The sequence below is a fragment of the Equus asinus genome, chromosome 7, assembly GCF_041296235.1.
Source record: "Equus asinus isolate D_3611 breed Donkey chromosome 7, EquAss-T2T_v2, whole genome shotgun sequence".
Lineage (NCBI taxonomy): Eukaryota > Metazoa > Chordata > Mammalia > Perissodactyla > Equidae > Equus > Equus asinus.
The window spans coordinates 48744302-48766643 of NC_091796.1; the positions used below are offsets into that span (position 1 = coordinate 48744302).

The following is a 22342-nucleotide window of genomic DNA, read 5'->3' on the forward strand; positions in this document are numbered from 1 at the left end:
TCTGATAGAAACAAGAAGCATGGGTCACAGTGAGTTATTACTGACTTAGATGATGCTGAAGATTCCTTTCTCATCCTCAGGATTCTATGGCTCTATATCCTACGAAACACAATATGTAGTATTATAAGGAGGAGTCTACGTGGACAGAAAGGCAAACCAGATTTTATCTTTGCCTTGTAGAGATGAAAGCTGCTACTCATAACTTAACAGCATACTCCCATCAAATGATGTCCTGTGCAGGGGACCAAGAAGTGGACAAGAGGAATAGAAGAGATTCAAGTGTGCTTTGGGAAACCCTCAGGAGGAATATCACATCTCTGGTGATCTAAGGTGGACAAATGCAAGCAGGGTGGGCAGGAAAGGCCTTAAAAGGCTACCTTACAGTTCTGCTCTGAGCGAGTGGGCAGATTCCCGCATGCCTACCAGGCAGCCTCCATTAACAGTGATGACCTCTGCCAGACGACAGGCTTGCATTTGCTCCATCAGAAGTGGAAAGATCAGCTTTGACATGCTCCTGGTTTCACTGATCTTCTCTATGAAGCCATTTTCTATTTCATTGCTTTCCAGTCACTATTATTTTCTTTCTTCTACTTATTTTGGGATTAATTTGCTCTTCCTCTACTCTCATAAAGTAGAAGCTTAGATCATTGATTTTTCAACTTAAAATTTTTTTAAATATAACCATTTTAAAGTTATAAATGCCCCTATAAATTCTGTTTCAGCTGCATCCCACAAATTTTGATATGTTTTGTTTTCATTTTCTTTGCAACACTTTCAAATTTCCTTTGTGATTTCTTCTTTGACCCATAGGTTATTTATAAGTGTGTCATTTAATTTCCAAATATTTGTCCATTTTGTAGGTATTTTTCTGTTATTGGTTTCTAATTTAATTTTGTTTTGGTCAGAGAACATACTCTGTATAATTCCGGTGCCTTTAAATTTATCGAGACTTGTCTGATGGCTCGGCATAGAGTTTATCTTGGTGAACATACTACATGCATTTGAAAAGAATGGGCATTTGTCGTTGCTGGGTAAAATGTTCCATAATATCAATATCAATTAAGTCAAATTAGTTGATAGTGTCTACTATTTCCGTATTAATTTTTCTACCTACTTGTTCTATCGATTCCTGAGAGGAGAATGTTGAAAATTCTGAAGGCCTGCTCTTGGCCATATCCACAGTTAGGGCTGGTATGTCTGTCTTCTTGATTGTGACATGGTCCTGGAAATCAGACATTTTTACATGAGTAGAAGAACAACATCTTTCACTCATATTGCTGCCTCCACATTCTAGAAAAGACCCTCCAGGCCGGAGCAAAGGCTGGTTCACAGTGGATGCTCTAGGATAATTCACTGAATGTTATCACAGGACTTTGGGCCAGTGGATCCCAATCTCTAGTCAGGGGGATGGCACCAGCCAGGAATGCAGTTTTCACAGATCTGCCATGAAATGAGAAAAAGAAATACAAGGTGTGCATGCATATGCGTGTGTGTGTGTCTGTATGTATGATGGACACCTGTCTTTTCTTGGAAAAGATGGTAGATTCTGTTTTGTTTTTTAATGCTGAGATTTGTTGATAGGTTATTTATTTTTTTAAAAGATTTTATTTTTCCTTTTTCTCCCCAAAGCCCCCCAGTACATAGTTGTATATTCTTCGTTGTAGGTCCTTCTAGCTGTGGCATGTGGGACGCTGCCTCAGCACGGTTTGATGAGCAGTGCCATGTCCGCACCCAGGATTCGAATCAATGAAACACTGGGCCGCCTGCAGCGGAGTGCGCAAACAACCACTCGGCCACGGGGCCAGACTCTGTTGATAGGTTATTTTTAAAAAGCATGTCCTTAATGGGCAAATAAAATCTTGGCAATGTATTTCAGCCCTCCAGTCTTTCTTTGGGAGTTGTATTGGTGTGTGGATCCAAAGCATTTGGAAATCTGTCCTGGGTACCATCCTGAGCTATCACAGATTACTTCTCCTCTGTCCTTTTCCCCGACTGCTCCTGCCCTCCTTCAGGGCAAAAAGAGCCATAGATTCAGCCAGGTCCTACGTTTAAATGGAAATAAACTATAGTTCAGGTCTGTGTGTGCCCTAAGCCTTTGGCATCCCATCCATGTCACCAGTGCTTTTTGTCTGTTTATTCCAGCACTGTCTTTCTCAACCAGGAAAATGGAGTAGAGACAAAAGACAGAGGAAGGAGCCTTTATCCCTCGTCCATTTTCTCCTTAACAGTAACCACAAAAGTCTGAAACAATTTCAAAAGAGCTGTGAGTTGTGTGTGTGTGTGTATGTGTGTTGGGAAGAAAGGGTGAGAGGAGAACAGACAGCCTTGGTTCTCCTGTGGCCCGGGCATGGCCTGGGGAGGGGCCAGGGCAAGACACCATTGCTGGAGCAGGTGCGTGGAGGCCACAGAAGCAAAGAGGAGGAGGGTAAAGGTGAGTCTGAATAGATGGAGAGTATTGGGGGAGACTTATACTGGTGGGGGACCCCTGAGAGCCTGACCCCCAGTCTCCATCCCAGGCCATGGCACAAGAGAACATGGAACAAGAGAATGTTCTTCTTGTTTTCTTCACAAACCTGTGTGAGATCTGAGTGAGGTACTGTGTGTGGCATCTCAATTGGGACACTATAAAATACACAAATGCGAGGTAGTATTATCTTGCAATTACTGACTAGTATGAAAATAATGATGACTATGACAATAATAGTAATAATGCCAATACCAGCAGATGACATTTCTTGAGCACTTCCCAGGGGCCAATGCTTTATATCTATCTCATTTAACTTTCACAATGCTGACGTAGGTCCTTCTGCAATGTTCATTTCCAAATGAGGACACGAGAATTCGCAGGGCTGAGTAACTTGCACAAGGTCAGGCAGCTGTTGAGTGCTGGGTCGAGGCCTGGAACGTGACCTCATTCACTCCAGGGCATGTGCTCTCTCCCCTTGCGGCACTGGCTCTTTTTCTAGTTTGTGCAGTGCTTATCATTATATATCCAGTTAAATTAGCCTTCAGTATTGAGGCCTCATAATATGTCTGCCTAATTTATTTCTGCTTTTAAAGTTTGATCCTGGGGATTTTGACAGGTATTTGTATTCCTTTGGGTGGAAAATGAGAAGCATGGGTCTGTGCTGTGGCCAGGATGCAGAAACCAAACTCTCAGGAGGCCCCAGGGTGGCTGTGACTGGGGATGGAGTTCTGGGAAGGTGTCTGGTGATGTAATCCTCCTCAGGCCCCGAGTACCAATGCTGGTGCTCTCCTCCCAGATTGCATGATTCTCGCTGGAGCCCGGAAAGAGGAGAAAAGTTCCACCTCGGGAGAGCTGGTATAGACAGTGATGTTCCAGCTCAACACACTCCACATGGGCCAATCCAGTTTCTCCTGAAGGAAAGCTTAAGACTGAACTTCTGAGTGAGTCTAACCAAGACCTTTTTTTGCATTTATGGCTGTGAGAAAAGTGGAGGAGACTGATTTTTTTTTTAGCTCCCCACTGACTTCCTTAAAAAAATGATCCTGGTACTCCTGACTGTCAAAGTCACAGATTTATCTTTTCCTTTAATAATCTCTGCCTTCCATCCCTACCTCCAACCCTGCACTGCCCTGATTTTACATGACAACTCTCACAAGGCTTTGCAGTCTCCTGAAGTGCATTTCTGCATGCTGGGCGCTCTCCTCGGCTGTCAGCCCAATTCCCGAGTGCCAGGGCGCGTGCGGGGCGGCTTCTCCTCCCGGAGGACAGGTGCAGAGGGAGCAGACAGGGACCCATCAGGCCAGCAGGCAGACAGCCGTTTGCTCCGGGGACATCTGAGGCTCACCTTTGGAGCAGACTAAAAAGCTTCAAATGTTCTATGTGACATTTAGTCACTCTTTTTTAAAGAAATGGCCTTATTTAGCTTCCACCTATATCCTCTCATCGTGCTCTTTACAGGAAGGATTTAAAAGTACAAAGCTGCTTGTTTGTCTATCCACGTGCACAGTCACATGCATGCAAACATTTTTAAAATTCCATCTGGCCCCTCCATCACCTCTGACCCCTACTCCTCCTTGACCACTGCATGTCCAGCCCCAAATCCCGACACACTGACTTAGACCTGAAACATCCGGCTTTCTCCTTTCCTGGTGCCATGGATGCTGTGGTCTTCTCCAGGATCGGGACACACTCCTGAAGCCGAGATGCCCTCGCACCTGTTTGAGCCTCTGCAGGGCTGGCCTTCTCTGTCTCCAGCAAAGGAAAGTTATTCAGAGGTGGGTTTGTATAGATTCTACTCCATTTGGTACAGGTTGTTCCATCTTTTCCCATCCATTAGAGGCAAAGCAGGAGTATGAAGAAGCAGCTCTATGTTCAGGGTTACTTAGCTACTCAGGACAGATATACTCGGGGAACAAGGGACGGGCACTCACAATCTAGTCGTGGAGCTGGGACTGGAATCCAGGTCCTCTCCTGTTGATGTGAATGGATCTCGGAGGACACTGTTCTCAAACTTTCTATTCCCTGGAATCTCCGAGTTTCTGAGATCTCATGATTCTACATGAATGAGTAAAAGAGGCCCACACTTGCTTTTTCTTTGGAAGCAGAAAGCCTTTCCGGCTGGAAGGGTGAAAGTGCTGGGGGGATGAATGGTGGGTAGGCCTCCCACCCTCAGTTTTCTCTATCCCCCTGCACCACCACTATCCACGAGCTGGTTGGGACAGAATGGTGCAGCAGACTTCCCACCTCCGTATGGGGATCTCTCTGCCCTGCTCCCCTCCTAGGCCCTGATGGACCTCACTGACCTTCATACGTGGCCCCAAGTTCAGCCCACCCATCTCTCCTCTCCTTTAGCAAGAACCCAGGCCCTGGACTTGCTTTCCTTATTTAGGGCTACCCATGATGTTGCCCACGGATTTACTGGCAGCACCCCCTACTGAGCTGTAAGAGAGTTTACACTATACTAGGACTAGCCTCATTGAGACCCTTCTAGGATTGTCTGCTCCATAAGTGCAAGACGTTAGGATGAAGCATCCACTCCGTGAACCCAACTCGACTTCTGCCCACCGACTTCTATTGGCTCTTCCCTATCATCAGGTCTCTTGGGCTCTGGGTCCTTATTTCCATCTCATCATTGGATGGTCCATTTTCTCTGGGATGTCCTGCTGGCACCCCCAACCTGGCAGCTAGGTAGCCCTAGTGTGGGTGTTCTCTCTCTCTCTCTCCCCTCACCCTACTCTGTATTTTTGGTAGATCTTTATGGTAACCTCTTAACTGCTCTTCCTACCTCTGAGTCCTCTCCATTCACCCCATTTTGCATCTTTCTCACATTTGCCTTCCTTACACGCAACTGTGATCTCCACTTGCTCCAGAATGTTCAGTCCCTACTTGATCATCTGGTCTCAAGGCTTTTGTGACCAGGTGTCACAAGTGTTGATTCCATCCTGTTCTGAACTTCTGCACATCTCTTCTCTTAGAATTTCCTCTGCCTGTATCCATCTGGAAAATTCTTGTTCACTCACCATGTAATCCACTCAGGTCACTCCAGATGGAAGTTTTTCCTCTTTCTCTATTCTTTTAGTCTTTGTTTGTTCTTTGGGGACACTTCTCCATCTAGCAGCCAGCAGTGTCTGGTGCATAGTCATTATTCAATGACTATGTTCAATGAGTGTTTACCAGATCAATGTGCACACAGGTCAAAAGGCCCAGAGTGCTAATGCTAACATTTTGGACCCAGGAGAGACTAGAAGGGAGAGACTTTTGGGGGATGGTGACCTGCCTGATGTCCAACAGTTTATTCTAAGAAGTATAGCTTCACTCAATCTATGTGTCAGCTGACCCTGGCTGCCAGTGTGGAATGATCATGGGGAGATGTCTTTCCTCACTATACTCTCACTTAAGAATTGATCCAGTGGTCTCCTCATGCACAATCTGAGTTTTTTTTCTGTTTAACCTGAGGAGGCTCACTGAATAGCCTAGCACACTTAGTAAAGATAGGGAAGGTGGATGTTCATTGCCAGGTCCAGCTCCTTTAAAAAAAGTATCTTAATTCCTTTGTGTAGTTGAGAAACAATGTCCAAGAGATTAATAGTGCAGAAGGTTTCATGTGCATTCCCCCATAATGGATGTAGCACTGTAGAGGGTTCTAGTGGAACAACACTGACAATAAGCCAAAACACACAAAAAAATTATAATTTATTTGGAATAACAGCAAAAATAAAAGCAGCTTTGGGCCAGCCCTGGTGGCCTAGTGGTTAAGTTTGATGTGCTGTGCTTTGATGGCCCAGGTTCGGTTCCTGGGTGTGGACCTACACTACTCATCTGCCAGTGGCCATGCTGTGGCAGTTGCTCACACACACAAAAAGTAAGATTGGCAGCAGATGTTAGCTCAGGGAGAATCTTCGCCAGCAAATAAATAAATTAATTAAATTAAAATAAATAAATAAAGGTAGCTTTTCTTCTCAACTATTTCTCAACTATTGCCTTAAGAAATGCAAAAAATGAAGAAGGTCTGTTGGGAAATTCAAGCGCTTTAGAAATTCTTTATCCTTACTCTCTTTACAGATTTTACCTATAATCAGTGTTTCTCACTCACTCACATCTGGGGCTGGTACTACACTTGCAAGTGTATGAGTTTACCTGTGCCCATGAAATAGGGACTGTTCAGGGGCTTGTCTCCCTGTTCTGAGAAACCAATGTGGCAGGAGTTGTATTTCTTCCAGAACACCTTCCCCTGGTTTCTGACAACTCCAAAGACACACAATTCTTCCTCCCTTGACATGAATCCAAGACGCCCCCACCCAGGGTGACAGCTTTTCATTAATCTTATTTCTTTCGGGTTGGATAGTTTACGGTGTTCAGCTGTTGCCCTCTGCACTGAGGTGGTTCTTGAATGTCCTCACTCACTCCACATAGAAGTTGTGGCTTATTTTAAGAACAGCATCAAGCCTGGATCTCGCAGTCAGCACAAAATACCAGCAGATGCTAATTTGCAGATCTTGTGAAGGAAGGGAATAGATATTGGGAGAATATACAAGTTTTTGCCTTTGACAAAGGTCTAACATCCTACTTATGATGGATTTGCCTGCTGGATTGGCAAAAAAACTGAATTTTTCATATGAAGTACTATATCTGTCATAAATAGGTTATCCATCTCTCTCTCAGTAAGATGAGGTTGAGTACTGGTGGCTTTGGACACACTCCTGGCAAGCACACTGTTAATGCTGTCTTCATCCACAGCTGCCCTGGCCTTGGGGAAACCAGCACAGAGCTGGAGCAGGAAACCGGCGCTCTGCCTTCAGATGCTGGGCTCTGTGAAAATGTACTCTGTGTGTCCCATACATAAGGAGAATCAGATAATGTACTTTGCTCATTAAGACCTAGAAACTTGCTGTTTATTTGTTTTTAAAAATCACTGAGGAAAAGAGCCAAAGCCATTTTAAAAGTCATCACTGGACCCCCATAAAAAGTTGATTATTAATGCCGGGGGTATATCTTTCTCTAGGACCGGGTTCACTAGTATCACTTATTAGCATCTGGATGATCCCAGGCTTTTAGGTCTTACTTGAATCTTATATTGAGCAGTTATTGAAGTGAAAATAAAGTGAAATAAAATATAAGCCACCTTTTGTGCCTTAAAACCAAAAACACTGAGATATATGATATGGGAGTATTTGTGAGCTTGTGCAGTTACAACTTGAATTCAGGGTCAAGAAAATGGTTACACTGCACGTGGAGGCACATGTGATGTCCCAAACAGAAGCAAATTTGAGATTTGCTTTCAGTGCCAAGTGGGTGGCTGCCTGGCTCAGCATTCTGAAATGCCCGGGATACCCATGTTGCTGGTAAAGCCATCCCAAGCTCCAGAAATGCCCAAATACGACTGAGATCTGAGCTCTGAGCAGTCTCTGTTTGCACTGCCAGCTAAGCCCCCTCCCTGTGTTCCCCAGACTCCAGGGCTGGGAGCCGTGAACACCCGAATCCTCTAAACAAGCAGTTCAAAGAGGACAGAAGATTTGAAATCTCTGTGCCGTTTCTGCTTTGGCAACTACACTGCAGGCCTTCAGAAGGGCCCAGTCCCGTGCCCCACCCCTGAGATAAGTTTCCAATTTGTTTTCCAACAAAACAGGAAGTAGAGAAACCACTTTAATTCTTACTGACGTCTAAAATCTTGAAGGCTTGATTTTAGAACCACTAGTGGTAAGGCTGGAAGATAGAGAAAAACAGTAATATAATCTGGTGCATTTTCCTTCTCATTTAAAAATCTACTTGGAATGCAACTGAATTAATCAAACATTTGAAATGTGTTTGATTAATGAAACGTATGAAGTGTGTTTCATTTCTACATATGAAAAAAAGTTATTCTGCTTCACTGAAGTGAAAAGGAATGTATCAATTAAGAGGAAATTTAATAGATATTATTAGGTAATCATTCTGAAGAATAATTTGATTCTTGACCTCATGTTTAAGACAGTCAGGCTTCTGGAAAGCTACAAAAGCTCTCTGTCCACAGACAAGTGTCTAACGTCAACCTCATCATATCTTGTTGCATCCTGAGAGAAACAGAATCCAAGCGGATGTTGGCCAGCGTATTATTCAAGGAGGTCAGATCGTCTGTGTGTTTGGTCAGCATATCCGTGCAAGTGGTCCTGACTTCATTCAGATTGCTGGTCAGTGTCCGAAGGTGGTGAGCTGTGTAACTGATGTTGCTGATGATGTTCACAATATCCGTCTCAAAGAGCTGGAAGCGTTCTTCCAGCTGGCTGAACTTGATGGCCATTCTGTTCTCCGCATCCCTGTGTACATCCTGCAGGTCTTTCAGGTTCTGCTCGTTGGCTTGTGAGGCCGTGGTGATGTTGTCCATCTGACCTGTGAATGAGCTGAGCTGGCTGTTCATATCTCCAGGGTGTCGTTGTTGGCTTTGGCCAAGGCAGAGTTATTGGCAGCCAGCGTCTGCAGGCTCTGCACTTTCTCCTTCAGCCAATCAGTGTCCTTCTTGGCTTGAAGGAAAACCTGCTGTAGATTTTGGAAGTCGTTCTTGATTCGCTGGATGGCCTGGCTCGTGTCATCCACAGACCGCTGCAGGTTAGTGATGAGGTTCCTCTGCTGCACCTGGGTCAGGTTCAGGTTGTTGAGGTTCATAATGACCACGTTGTGAGAATACATTTGGCTCTGCAGATTGCCCTGCAGCACGCTGGTATCTTGTTGCAGATTTGTGACGTAGCCATTGTACGCCTGCAGGGTTTTGTTCACAGTGGTGATGAGGAAAGTGTTATTCTCCAGAGTTTCTATCAGTTGACTCTGCCTGTCCACCAGTACATCCCCACTCGCCTGTAACTTCTCCAGCGTATCTTTGTTCCTGCTGGTCTTCTCTGTGATCTCACGAAGTTGTTGTTGAAGATCCAGAATGTGTGATCTGAAGGTGGAGAGCTCTGAGTTGGCGCTTATAGCTTTCTTCCCAGTTTGGTCCCCTGGAATAAGGCACGTTTGTTACTTAGATTGGTGGTATGGACAAGTGTTCAGGTGAGGTCAAAGGTCCCAACGAGACTTAACTGTTATGCACGGTATTTCAGATATAAAATTTGTGGGATACACAGACCGCTCTGCATTAGTAAAATCCACATATCTATTAAAACTGAGTCCTGAGGAATTGGAAGGGGTGCTGAGAACTAGGACAGACTAACTTGGGTCAACACTTCTCTCAAAGAAGGAGGGGAAGATACCCGATTCTAGAGCACTGGGCAGGGTGTCAAGGAAATAACCTACTGTTGGTTAAATTCACCAAAATTCCTTTCTAAAAAATGAAAACAAAAATCAAAGAATAGAATAGGCTGGAATCTTTCATTTTTAAAATTAATCTCTACAATTCTTCTATGCAATTTAAAATAATTCAAATGGGAATTTACTGACCATTTTATAAAACAGTTTTTAATAAATGGTATTTGTTGTTCCTTTTAATCAGGGCTGGTCTTCAGATTTTATTTGGCACATAATAGGGTTTTGGGGGGAGGAAGTTGAACTCCAAAATTGGTCCTTAACTTTAAAAGTCTTTGAATTAAATCATAAGGGAAGATTCATACAACACAAAAATGTAATGTCCTTCTGGGTGAATGTGAGGTTACAGCAACATCATTCCAAAAAGCTGTCGTCATTTATACAAAGCAGTCAGGGGATTCAACTTTACAGTGACTCTCATTGCAGATTACCTAATTTTCTCAAGTCATTTTCCACTGCTGTGAGCTTGTCGCCACAGGTTTGGCGAGATGTCTCCATGCCACCTGTGACACTGTCCATTTTCTCTACAACTAAGATTTGGAAATCAATGCATTAATAAACATAACTTCTCAAATTTTATTTTTATTTTTCAGTTTCAACAAGAGATTCTTCCATTACAGAATAAAAGAAACATTGAAACAAAGAGTATAAATGAAATCAAATATGGGGGAAAAGCCATTCTTTTAGAAAAATAACTTGTCACAAAACCTAGTGGTAGTTACTTGTAAATCGGAGAATTGTATGTTTTTAACTGCTCTCATGATGCGGTATTGCCTTGGATGTTTTAGAAATTGTTGGAACTGATTTGTAAATTTTTGTGTATATAGAAGTCCTCAATCTGTACCATTTCCTATGTTAATTTCCACAGATGGAAGCATAACACTGTGACCATTTACAAAATTTCATCACTTCTCAGACTCCCCACCATTCCTGGCAGGTAGGACTCACTCACCTAGAGAGAGATTCCACGATGAAGAATGCCTAGCTCGAGTCAATACGCAGTCCTCGTAGAAGGGGTGCAAAGTCAAGAGTGTCTGCCCCTCTCTGTCATGAGTTCCACCACTGAGGCCTGGAAATCTGCTTCTCCTTAGGGACAAGGGAACCTGTAGTTTATCAGTTCCCAGGAAGATGCCTCAGTGGGTTTCCAAACAATGATTTACCAAGAAGGCTTTTTTTTTTTTTTTTTTTTTTAGCATTTTCTCGATTATACATGAGAGGGAAAGTTAGTGATGTGGTGGTGTTAAACAAAAGCTTCTTTTCTTATTCACTCTCAGAAGGCAGTAATTCTCTATGGTTATGAGTTCAAGTTGATCTTTCTAAAATGTCTAATAAGAGTGTATTTCTCCTGTGGGATCCAACCTCTAGCAGCTTGGGAGTATGTCTGACTATTCTTCTTAGTATGAGCAGATTTTTTTTTTCTGCTTTATCTCCCCAAATTCCCCCGGCACACGGTTGTATATTTTAGTTGTGGGTCCTTCTAGTTGTGGCACATGGGATGCCACCTCAGCGTGGCCCGATGAGTGGTGCCATGTCTGCACCCAGGATCCGAACCGGCGAAACCCTGGGCTGCCGTAGCGGAGCGCGCGCGCGCGCGAATTTAACCACTCTGCCACGGGCCGGCCCCCAGATTTTTTTAAATAATGGGTTTTTTAAAGCATATTCATGCTTTGTGTATTAACTGTGAGCCAGTGGATCCAACTTATTGGATTCACCCAGTGTTCCTCCCACGCATGACTGTGTGAGGAGATTTTCCGTGCTCCCACCAATAAGAAGAAGTACACCCCCACGGGTCTGCAGGAGCGGAGTAACAGCTCCTCCGCTCCCGCACCGTGCCTGGAGACTGTCTCGGCTCTCCCTCGGCTTCTACACTCTGGCCTTTATGAGATGTGATCGATGCACCAAGTGCTCTTTCTCACCTGAGCATTTTCACATGTTCTCCTTCCCACCTAGAATGTTCCTCCCTGGCCTCTTCACCAAGCTAAGCCCTACTTGCTCTTCAAGACCCAGCTCGTCACTTCCTGTGGGACACCTGTGCCTAAATGCGTCTTGCCGACCTCTCTCGGCAAGGAGTCCCCTCCCTATTGTGGGACTTCTTCACTGTGTTGTCGTGGCTTGGTGACTAGAAGATCTCTTAAGGCAGGGAAATTTGCCTTCAGTTTTATCTCCAGCTCTTGACTCAGTGTGTGGCATTTAGTAGTTGTTCAACACATACTTACTTATTATGCCATTTATTTAAATAAATGAGAACCTGCCTGCTGGCTGCCGAGGCCTGTGAAAAATTGGCGGAGCCAGAGGTCATGCAAACACACACACAAACCCACCAGCCCAGGGAAGGCTCGGCACCGGCGGCAAGTGTGACATTGAGCTGAATAATTATTGTTTTTAAAAAAATGACTCTGTAGCCACAGAGGTATAGTTACAGTAATCCGCACCTCAGGGTTGTTTGATAGGTACTTCTAAGTCCTTGGGAACTCTGAAGAACAAGATGTTTCAGCTGCATTTCAGCAAAGCTACACTTTTAAAAAATAAAACACAGAATGTTTCCAAGTTTAGGTTCAGTTCTGATGCTTAAATCAAGTCTGTCCTCAAACCACACGCAGGCTCTTAAGTCCTCCCTTTTTTCCTGGAAGCCAAAGAAACCTCTCACTATGCTGACTACCCTCTCTGATTTTAATTCCATGTAAGTTTTAAAAAACACAGAATAGTCATGGACAGACAATTCAGGTTAGCATAGAGTAAAGAAATAAACACATTCACTGAAAAAAACCAAACCTGTTAGGTTTCTCTCCTGGGCAGCAAGGAAACTATTTGTGCCACCCACAAGTGCTAATAAACTAGTTACATGCTCTGGGGCGTTGTGTGTCTGTGTTTAAAAACAGGATTTTGGTATAAAGCTGCAAACTTTAGGGTCGAAAAGCTGGCAGCTACCCACTGCAAGTCGATCTCCATTTGTAGATGGTTCTCACATGAGGAAAATGGACGTGAAACACAGAGGGTTACTAGCTGTCTGCTTCTTCACGGGCTCCCCTTTATTGGAAACTGTTTCTTGACAGAGTTTTTCTTCAGAATATCAGTGCTTCAGGTTACACCTGAAGAGCTGTTCCTCTTCAAATTCCCAAAGCCAACTCTCTGGGATAATCTGACAAGAACACCTCTTCTGTAAAAGCACTTTGTATCGTCCCTTAGCCTGGGCCACTAACCTCCTCCTTCCTGTCTTGATTCCACTCATCCTCTAAGGTCCACTCCAGCCCTCCCGCCACATTGTGCTAAGCCTTCCCTGATGGCTTGATTTCCTACCATACCGACTGAACCTTTATCTGAATGGCAGTAGGAACAGCCTCTATTTATTGAGTGCTTACTCTTTGCAAGGTGCACTGCACCACACTGCAGTTAAACCTTATAACTCCTCTTTAACAGACGAAGAAGCTGAAGCTCAGAGATGTTCAGAAACTTGCTCACAGTCACACAGCTCGGAAGTAACTAAGTGGGATACTAGGCCAGGAGCCCTAACCCCAAAATCTATACTTTCTCTATAACTCCGCATTGCCTCTCATTTAGTATTTCTTTTCCCTAAATCTGGTTTTTTGGCCACAAGGTAGACATTTGATGACTAGGAATCTTAAGTCACAAGAGATTCTTATTGAGAATGATCCAGATTTCTGCCTTTCTTCTTTGTTCTAATTACCCCAAGAAGGATGCCTGCTGGGCAGGACAACTGGGGGGAATTTTCCTGTTCAGGGAATGTTCTGGAGGAAACTTGACCCATTGAACTTAGAAGATGGCTTTTGACATGGAAGCTCCGTTGACTGAGATAAAAGGCCCAGTGCAGAGGATGCATCATGCTGTAACTGTCCAGGAATGTGCTTTCTGTAAAGTGGCTGACGTGCCTCCTGGTCACAGCCACTGTACAGACCTGTCTGCGTGACTCAGCAGTTCTCTGACTTGTTCAGCAAATTCTCTTGAAGGAACTGAAGTTTTATCCTAACTTGTAGCTGTGTAAGTGACATAAAAGGAGAAGCAAAGGACAGTTTTGAAGAAAACGGTATGGAGTTGCCTTTGCTAACTGATAAATAAAGGAGTTTCTATTTCATTTCCTTTCAACTTCTCCTTCAGAGAAACATCTTGTTTCACTAAATATTTTTTTTGTTTTTGTTTTTCTTTTTTTTTTTTTAGGAAGATTAGCCCTGAGCTACCATCCGTGCCCATCTTCCTCTACTTTGTATGTAGGACACCTCCCACAGCATGGCTTGACAAGCAGGGTGTAGGTCCATGCCTGGGATCCAAACCAGTGAACTGCCAGCCACTGAAGCAGAACGGGTGAACTTAACCACTGCACTAGGGACTGGCCTTCTTTTTTTTTTAATTTCTCTTTTTTTTTTTTTTTTTTTTAAATGGAGAGCTTCTCTAGACTGCAAAGGGAGACGTGTGAAGGGAGACTGGGTCTTGTCTTTCTGCCTCTTACAATGTTGGGTCATGAGAATCTCATCAGCAAGAAAGAGGAATCATGTACAAGCAAGGAGAAAACACATCTGGAAAACAGCAACATTTCAGTTCACTGGGGCTGTGTTTGGAAACCAAAACTGCATGTTGTATTATCTTATTTTTGTCAGCAGAGGCCTGAGGGACGGGGGCCTTGAAGGAGGGAAAGAGGGGCCAGGACAGCATTCGCCTGCACTTGTCTTGCTCCCTCAATCTCTTCTCCCCTCCTCCTGCTCAGTTACACCCACAGGGCCGGCCCAGCGGATCCTCAGGATGTTAGGTGTCCAGGTAGAGCTTTGAGGTGCGGCGATTGTGACGGGTCCCTGGGCCTAGATTTGATTGCCTTTCCAGAGGTCCGTCCTAATCTACAACTCATGCATCCATCCATCCTCTCATCAAATTATTCAGTAAACTTTATTGGGCACCTATTAAGTACCATGAGGCTAAGGGCTAGTGGGACACAGAACAGATAAAAGATAGTCTTTTGCCTTCATAGAAGTTATAGTTTGGGTCGTGAGACAGAGAAGCCCACTGGCCATAATGATACAGTGTGAAGGGGCTAAGAGTAAGTAAAGGTGCTAGGAAACTAATGGGGGGCCCAACTCAGCCTTCAGGGGCTTGTTGCAGGACACATGTCTGAGACATGAGGGAAAGGAATGATTCAGGTGGACAGCAGAGAAGAAGTGTTCCAGGCAAAAGGACCAGAACATGCAAAACATGTCAGAGCCGAGAAGGGCTTTCCAATGTTGTAAAAATGGGGGAATATCTGTACTTTCCAAAAGAGAAAAAGAAAAAGAAAAAAAAACCCAAACCCTCTCTTTTGGATTTTTCCCTTCCTCTGTCTTCAACGTTAGCAAAGTAAGGCCAAGTCCTCATGCTGCCATGTCTATTGATTCTTTTCTGCCTTCTTCCACTTTTATGAACACTTATGACTACATTGGAGCCACCTGGATAATCCAGAATACTCTCCCTATTTTTAGGTCAGCTGGTTGGCAACCCCAATTCCATCTACAACCTTACTTTCCCCTTGCCATTAGCAGAGCATATTCCCAGGTTCTGGGGATGAGGGCTTGGTAGACATCTCTGGGCAGCTATTATTCTGCTGACCACGAGGGGCAGAGCTCAAAATGTCTTCTCACTGGGTGGATTTTCCAGGCGTGATAGGTTTATTCCTCCCCTACCACCTGTCCAGAAAAGTGATGGAAACACATGCAAATGCCCTACAGCCCCTGCCTGACTATTCTTGATAAACAGGCCACCTGTGCTCTTCCGAGAAGACACTGTCTCCTCTGTTGGGCTGGCTGTGGACCGTCTGGTTAGGGTAGGGATACTGGAGATAGAAGAGTGTAAGGGTGTAACACAGGCTTCTTTGATTGCTATTTTGTTTTTAATTTTTGCATTTACAGGGCACCCTGGACATCCAGGTGATCACCGAGGTGCAGGTGGTATGGAGGGGCAGGGCGAGGGGGCCCATGAGCCATGTGCGAGCAGCTGCTGGTCCTGGGGTGTGTGAATGGGGAGGAACCTGAGGCTGAACTGGTGGAAACCCACATTCTTAGCAGATGGAGGGGGAGGGAGTCGCAGTGGTTGGGAAATTATCTAGATTTCAGCTTGTCTGAGTCACTACTACTCCCGTGCACATTTGAACGTAGCAACCCATGTGTAAAGTTGCCATACAATGTGAAAGATGGAGGGGGGCATGATTTTGTTCTAATGAACACGTTCTGAATATTATTTCTAAACAATTGATATCTATTTAAAACGTCAGGCAAAAATTATTCAATATCATCCCAGCATTGACATATTTAGTCTACTGCCCTGATGCTTTTCCTGAATATTTGGTGAATTTGGAGCCTCAGAATGGAACACCACACAAAACACCTGACTTATAAAAAAAGTCCACGGGACCCCAAAACAGACAATCCTGGTAACAATGGCTGTTCTCTGATCCTGGAATAACCAGGTGGGAAGGACGTAATGCATTGTTTCCTGGCTTCAGTTTCTGATAGTGTGAGGTAAGCCCCTCCTATACAGAGGCCAGTTATGCAATGTTGTGGCAACTTTGAGAATTTGATTCAGGTGTTGCCAGCTGCAGCTGATATAATTGGAAAAGAGTCAGCGAGAAGGAACCTATTTTTTACATACAAAAAGCCGTGGGGGCTGGACTGGTGGTGCAGCGGTTAAGTGCGCATGTTCCGCTTTGGAGGCCTGGAGTTCACCGGTTCAGATCCCGGGTGGGGGCATGGCACCTCTTGGCAAGCCATGCTGTGGTAGGCGTCCCACATGTAAAGTGGAGGAAGATGGGCACGGATGTTAGCTCAGGGCCAGTCTTCTTCAGCAAAAAGAGGAGGATTGGCAGCAGATGTTAGCTCAGGGCTAATCTTCCTCAAAAAAAAAAGCGCCATGTATAATTAATAGATACAACTTGATGAGTTGTATATATTATATATATTGTATATATATAATATATACAATGTATATATTGGAGTTAAGTATACACCCATGAAACTATCACCACAACCTATGCCATACAACTATCCATCACCTCCAAAAGTTTCCTCCTGCTCTCTTATTTATTATTATTATTTGTGACAAGAATGCTTAATATAAGATCTAGCCTCTTAGGAAACTTTACATTATACAATATGGTATTGTTAACTATGGGCACTATGCTGTACAGCTGATCTCTAGGACTTATTCATCTTGTATAACTGAAACTTTGTACCCTCGACCACTACCTCCTCGTTCCTTCCTCCCCTCTGCACCTGGCAACCACCATTCCACTGTCTGCCTCTATGGGTTTGACCATTTTAGATTCTTCATATAAGTGGGATCATGTAGTATTTGTCCTGTGTCTGGCTTATTTCACCTAGCATAATGTCCTCCAGGTTTGTCCACATTGTCACAAACGGCAGGATCTTAGAAGGAGCCCATTTTATTTTTCATGTCAGAGGGGAGCAGCCTTTTACTTGGCCTAGTGGTCAATGAGAGATAAGTCCAAGGAAACGCCAGTCCTACAGTTACCAACACGGCAATTCTCACTTCTGAGACGCTGTGTCCCAGTCACTCCACAGAAGCCTGAAGACGGTATCTCCTTCTGCCTTAAAACATAAAGCAGCATTGTTTTTCCAACATGGAATATCAGGGGGCCTGAGTGGTACTGGTAGAATACCAATTCTTATCCTTTACAGAAATTCCTATTTGTATAGTTTTGGGTTTGTCTATGAGCATCTTCTATGGTTTTGTGCATAAATGTTATGATAAGGAATTACAGCAGTGATGTCAAGAAGGTCATGGAAGGCACAACATGTGACCTGTTATATGTGACACTAGGCTTCTTCCCAAATTGGGAGTTGAGGAGCCTAGACTGATTTTAAAGAAACCCCATGATGCTCAAGCAGAATAAAGCTGAGCATCCACACGAGTTTTAATAAAGGAGGTAACTGGTTTTTTTTCAAGTTCTCAGTCTACTAACAGTTTCTTTTCAGCTTTGAAAATGTGCTTTATAAAGAGAAAACAGCCTCACAGAGCTCTTGACCATGATGGAAGAGAGATGGTATTTGGCAGACTTCAAAGCTTCTTCTACGACGCTCTGAAACTTTGATTATCCATAAATTGTTACTCTCAGAAACACTGCACAATGACTTAGAAATGTCTATCATTTCCAAAGTTAAACAAAAATTAACTTTAGTATAGGTATCTAAGTAAAAATAATCTTTCTGTACTTGCCTTTGTCTTGTTTTGGTAAATCCTCTATTGCATTCAGCATTTCAGTAATCGTTGCACTGACACTTTGATAAATGGAGACACTGAAATTACAAAACAGCTGGAAGAAGCTGGGAACGTCCCAACTTTGCACAAGATCCACTTTTTTCATGGGCTCTTTGGATAAGGCTGGAGAAAAGTAAGGCTCAATTAAGTCTGTATCTGACATGAAATATGATTGAAAAGCCTGGTCAAATCCTTGCTGCTTCTATTTGAAGATTGTTAAAACTCCTGTTTTAGAAAAATCTCACGTCCGCAGTTAATCGGCTGAATACATTCTCTATTTGGGTCAGTTGTGCATCTTCTTCAACAACCTTCTCACCAATAGGGAGATCTTGTTCATTATCTTCATGGAAAGGAAACACTGATATATTTTGATTGATATATTTTGATATATTGATATATTTTTGATATATTTTCCTGAAAAACTGTTCAACCTGTGGGGTGGGATGGGGGATAGAAATGGAATAAGAAATTAATTTTCTTTCTGGACCATTTCTTACTGTAAAATTTAAAGTCAACTTACAGTAGTCATTTTGAATCAAAAACAATTCTGGGCAAGCAATTCTGCCCGAAAAGGTGACTCACTTTAAGATAATTTATTAACGCTCTTGTATCTGGCTTTGACTTTGACTCTGGAAATAGGATCTGAAATTCCTCCTGGCTTGTGTTCGTGTACCAAAGCCCTAAAAAGGCCAAGTTTGCAATATTGTTGACAAGCCACAACCTGATGTACTGGCGGTGGTTGGCATGCCATGGTCTAAAGGACACCGTGTAGATTGCCCAAAAACTGTGAAGAAGGCTCTTGTCTTTCACCCCTGTCTTAGGGTTTTAGGGTTTTTTTTCCTTTAGTGGAATGACATTAGTGTCCTTATCCTCTCCTCTTTCTTGTCTCATAAATTAGTTCATGGAAAGGAAAAGATCAACACATTCACACTGAACTATAGATAGTTGATACAGTTAAAGAGGTTACTTAGGCATGGTTACACATTAGCAGTGATCAAAGCCCTCCTTGGCTGTAGTGAAAGGAATAAAGATCTAACTGTAGAATTTCCCTCAGTGGGAAAAGATTTTTCAGCAGTCACACCATGCTCTGCTTCATCTATATGACACCTAAGTTCATGCCAGAACATAGTTGCCCTTATATGATAGTGATATGGCTGCACTGAGTGTTATGGAACGTTATTAACTATCAAATATCACCTCTGTGGCATCCCAGTGCTGTTCAAAGAATTCTCTAGAATTCTTAGAGGACTCATGCCTTTCTCAAAAAGTAATCTGGGTGGATCATCTGCCTCTCCCCTCTGCCAGCTTCTGTTTACCTGAATCCATCCACTAAAACAAAACTTTAAAGTCCCAAGAAATTTTCATAAAGTCACACAACTGGCACAGATAGGAATGGTCCCCAAATCTCCTGACTTCCAGCCAGTGCTCGTTCCACCATAGTCTGCTGTATTAGAGAGTAACAGCGGCTATAAAAATAGAGCAGATGCAATGAACAGTGGAGGCAAATTAACTTGGCATATGAGTTATCCTAGGCATTGCTCCCTCTATAACTGGGTACAGCACTGCCATGCCAGCAGCACACACTAATTAGTGCACGCTCTAATATGCAGAGGGAAGCTTCACTCCATATTCAGCTCACTTCTTGAAGGGGAAGGGAAATTCAGGCCAAGAGAATAGGAGCTTTTTATGGGGCAGAGCTCATCCTACTCAGGTCACCACCCTCTGAGATTCCCTCTGCAATTCCCTCTGCCAAGATGATAGCCAAAGGGGACAAAAAAGAAAACCTGCCTATCCTATAGGACACACATGGATCTGGGTAAAGGGGACATGAATGTGTGCACGTGTGTGTGCTGCCACAAGAGGGCGGGTCTAGCGAAGGAAAGACTCAGGAGGCAGAGAACGTCTTCAAATGTTTGGCCTCCGGGGGAAAAATGAAAGCAGGTGGAATTCAGAGACTATAATGCTATTATTCAGAACGCAATTCAGCAAACTCTTAGTAGATAACTACAATGCTTAAAAGAAGACAAATAAGATAGGGTCCCTGCCCTTAAAGAGCTTACAATCTAGTGGGAACATCTTCACAAATAACAAACACAAGGCAGATGGGTCAGGATATTTCTGAGAGAGATACACACGGCGTCACTAAAGGGAGGGACAAACGCTGCATGGCTGTTCTAACTTGTAACTGAATATACACAGGGATTCACACCTGAGCACGAAGGTTAGATTCCAGACTGCAAAAGGCCAGAATCAGATCAGGCATCTCTCATCTAAATAGTAATATAAATTAAACGTTTTTTTAAAAAGCAAGCTGAAGTAGTTACCTTAAGAACTCTGAAATGTTGAGTTCTATTTCCCCTTACTGTATTTTTCATAGAGGTCCAACGAGGTTGGCAGGCTGTATAAAATATCAGGCAGTTACTTTCCAGGCAGGACTTGCATTTGCCCCAGGAATCTGCCAAAGATGCCTGGCACAGCCTTTCTTCCTCTTCCAGATGTTCCTGAACTTCATTCATAAGCTCCAGGGCCTCCTAATTACAAAGTAGAAACAAACATCCTATTTCCATTTCATAAATCTATGTGTATCTTTGTTGATTTCACCCTTTAAAAAAATGTGTGGATTCTAAAGTAATTCTTCATTCTTTCTTCAGGCCCCTGTCAGCTGACAGATTTACTCCAAAGCTTCCTGTTGGGTTAAGAAAAGAGCACTGATTGATCCCTACTGAAGATTGTGCAAATCTTATCCATCTGTTCATTCATTCAGGCAACAGCTGTTTATTGAGTGCTTGCCATGGGACAGACATATGCTGTATGTGGGTGAACCAACAGTGAAGACAACAACAAAGTAGGAACCAACAATGGTCCTTACTCTGGGGACGACTCTAATCTACCTGCTCACTTATCTGTCTTCACATCTAGTCCTTCCAGGATATGGAAAGTGGGTGTTAAGGCTTATAAGCTGACACATTTATTCCCTTCATTGATGCTGCGTTTAATTACTGTATGTTCTTAAACATTGCCAGAAAGCACAGTTCTCGTGTGTACATCAAATCAAATCTGCCCCTTGAGTTACGTTCTAATTGCAGAGATGCTGTAATCTGTCTTCATTCCTCTCGTCCACGTTCTGAGCACGCCCCCTGGTGGTGCCTTGCTGTACGTGGCCAGGTCCCGCTCTGGGTGTAAGGAGCCCAGGAGAAGCGACCCCTGCCCCTGAGGACCTCTGTCCTGCCCCCAGGAGCTCCCCCCAGGCCGGCAGCCCTGCCTAGACGCCCGGCCTCCCTGCAAGTGTGGACTTCTGCAGACGGGCTCCCGCCAGCCCTGAGATGTAGTTCAGAGGAATTACCAGGGATTAACAGACTGCCCATAAGACAGTCTCAGAGCTAAAGGCAACTGCTTAAGTGAAAACCACGTGAGGGAGCAAAGTTTCTGTACTTAAAACCAATTCAGTGTGCACTTTTCCCTAAGGGGATAGGAAAAGAACTCACTCTTTTCTGGTATGGTAAGCCCAAAGAACCACCTGGGCACTGATCTTGTACCTGCCCCCGCCAGGCTCGGATTTTCCAGTTGCCCTTCTGGCAAATCCTGGTGCTAAACCAGATGGCGCTGGCTGTGGCCACATAAGAAAACTGGCAGGGCCCCAGCCTGCCAAACACACCTTGTGACCCAGACAGAATTTTCTTGTCTCCTTGGACTTTGCAGAACAATTCTGGAATCCTACATCTTCTCAAGAAAGGTTTGCCTTATCACGGCAGGCAAGAAGACCACCCAGATTTTCTCAATCAGTCCCAGTTTTAAATATTCTGCTCACTGTCACCATAAACCAAATCAGAATATTTTCAATTTCAAACTACACTCACTGTGTACCTTTGGGCAAATTATTTAACATCTCTGAGCCTCAGTATCCTCCTTAGCAAATAGGAATACCAACAGGATTTACCTCCGAAGGTTTTGTATTAAGTGAGATAAGCAAGCCGGGCACCCAGCGCGTTATTAGCAGTATCGCCTCCAGGGGCATAACAAAAACCAGTTACCAAATTACCAGTGCCAGTTTTGGTAGTACAGTGTTGCCTGGAGGAAGCAGACCTCTGGGTTAGGAACGCCCTGTCCATTCCTTCTGTTTCTCCCTAAATGTCTCACCCACTGGCAGGGTCCATATCTATTCCTGTAGTTTATAGCTTATCAAAGTCCAATCTAAACCTGGAGTGGGACAATTCACTTGAAAGCACTTTAAGGTTTCCCACTTTAGTAAGTTTCAGATGCTCTCACTAAACATGACCAGAGTGGGGCTGAGGAGGGGGAGCGTGATGACGCTGGGTCACCTGAGGATGGGCAGTGCTCTGTAATGGGAGTCTG

The 22342-nt window shown here is 43.9% G+C and overlaps 1 protein-coding gene across 1 annotated transcript in view; it reads right to left on the reverse strand.

Moving 5' to 3' along the window:
- The window catches only part of LOC106822861 (collectin-12-like), a 36046-nt gene extending 25788 nt beyond the window's left edge, over positions 1–10258 (reverse strand). Inside the window, 3 exon segments of the mRNA XM_014828220.3 lie at positions 8491–8866; positions 8869–9435; positions 10171–10258. Of these exon segments, the coding sequence (XP_014683706.3) occupies positions 8491–8866; positions 8869–9435; positions 10171–10258 (1031 nt within the window).
- Between the last annotated feature and the right edge of the window lie 12084 nt (positions 10259–22342).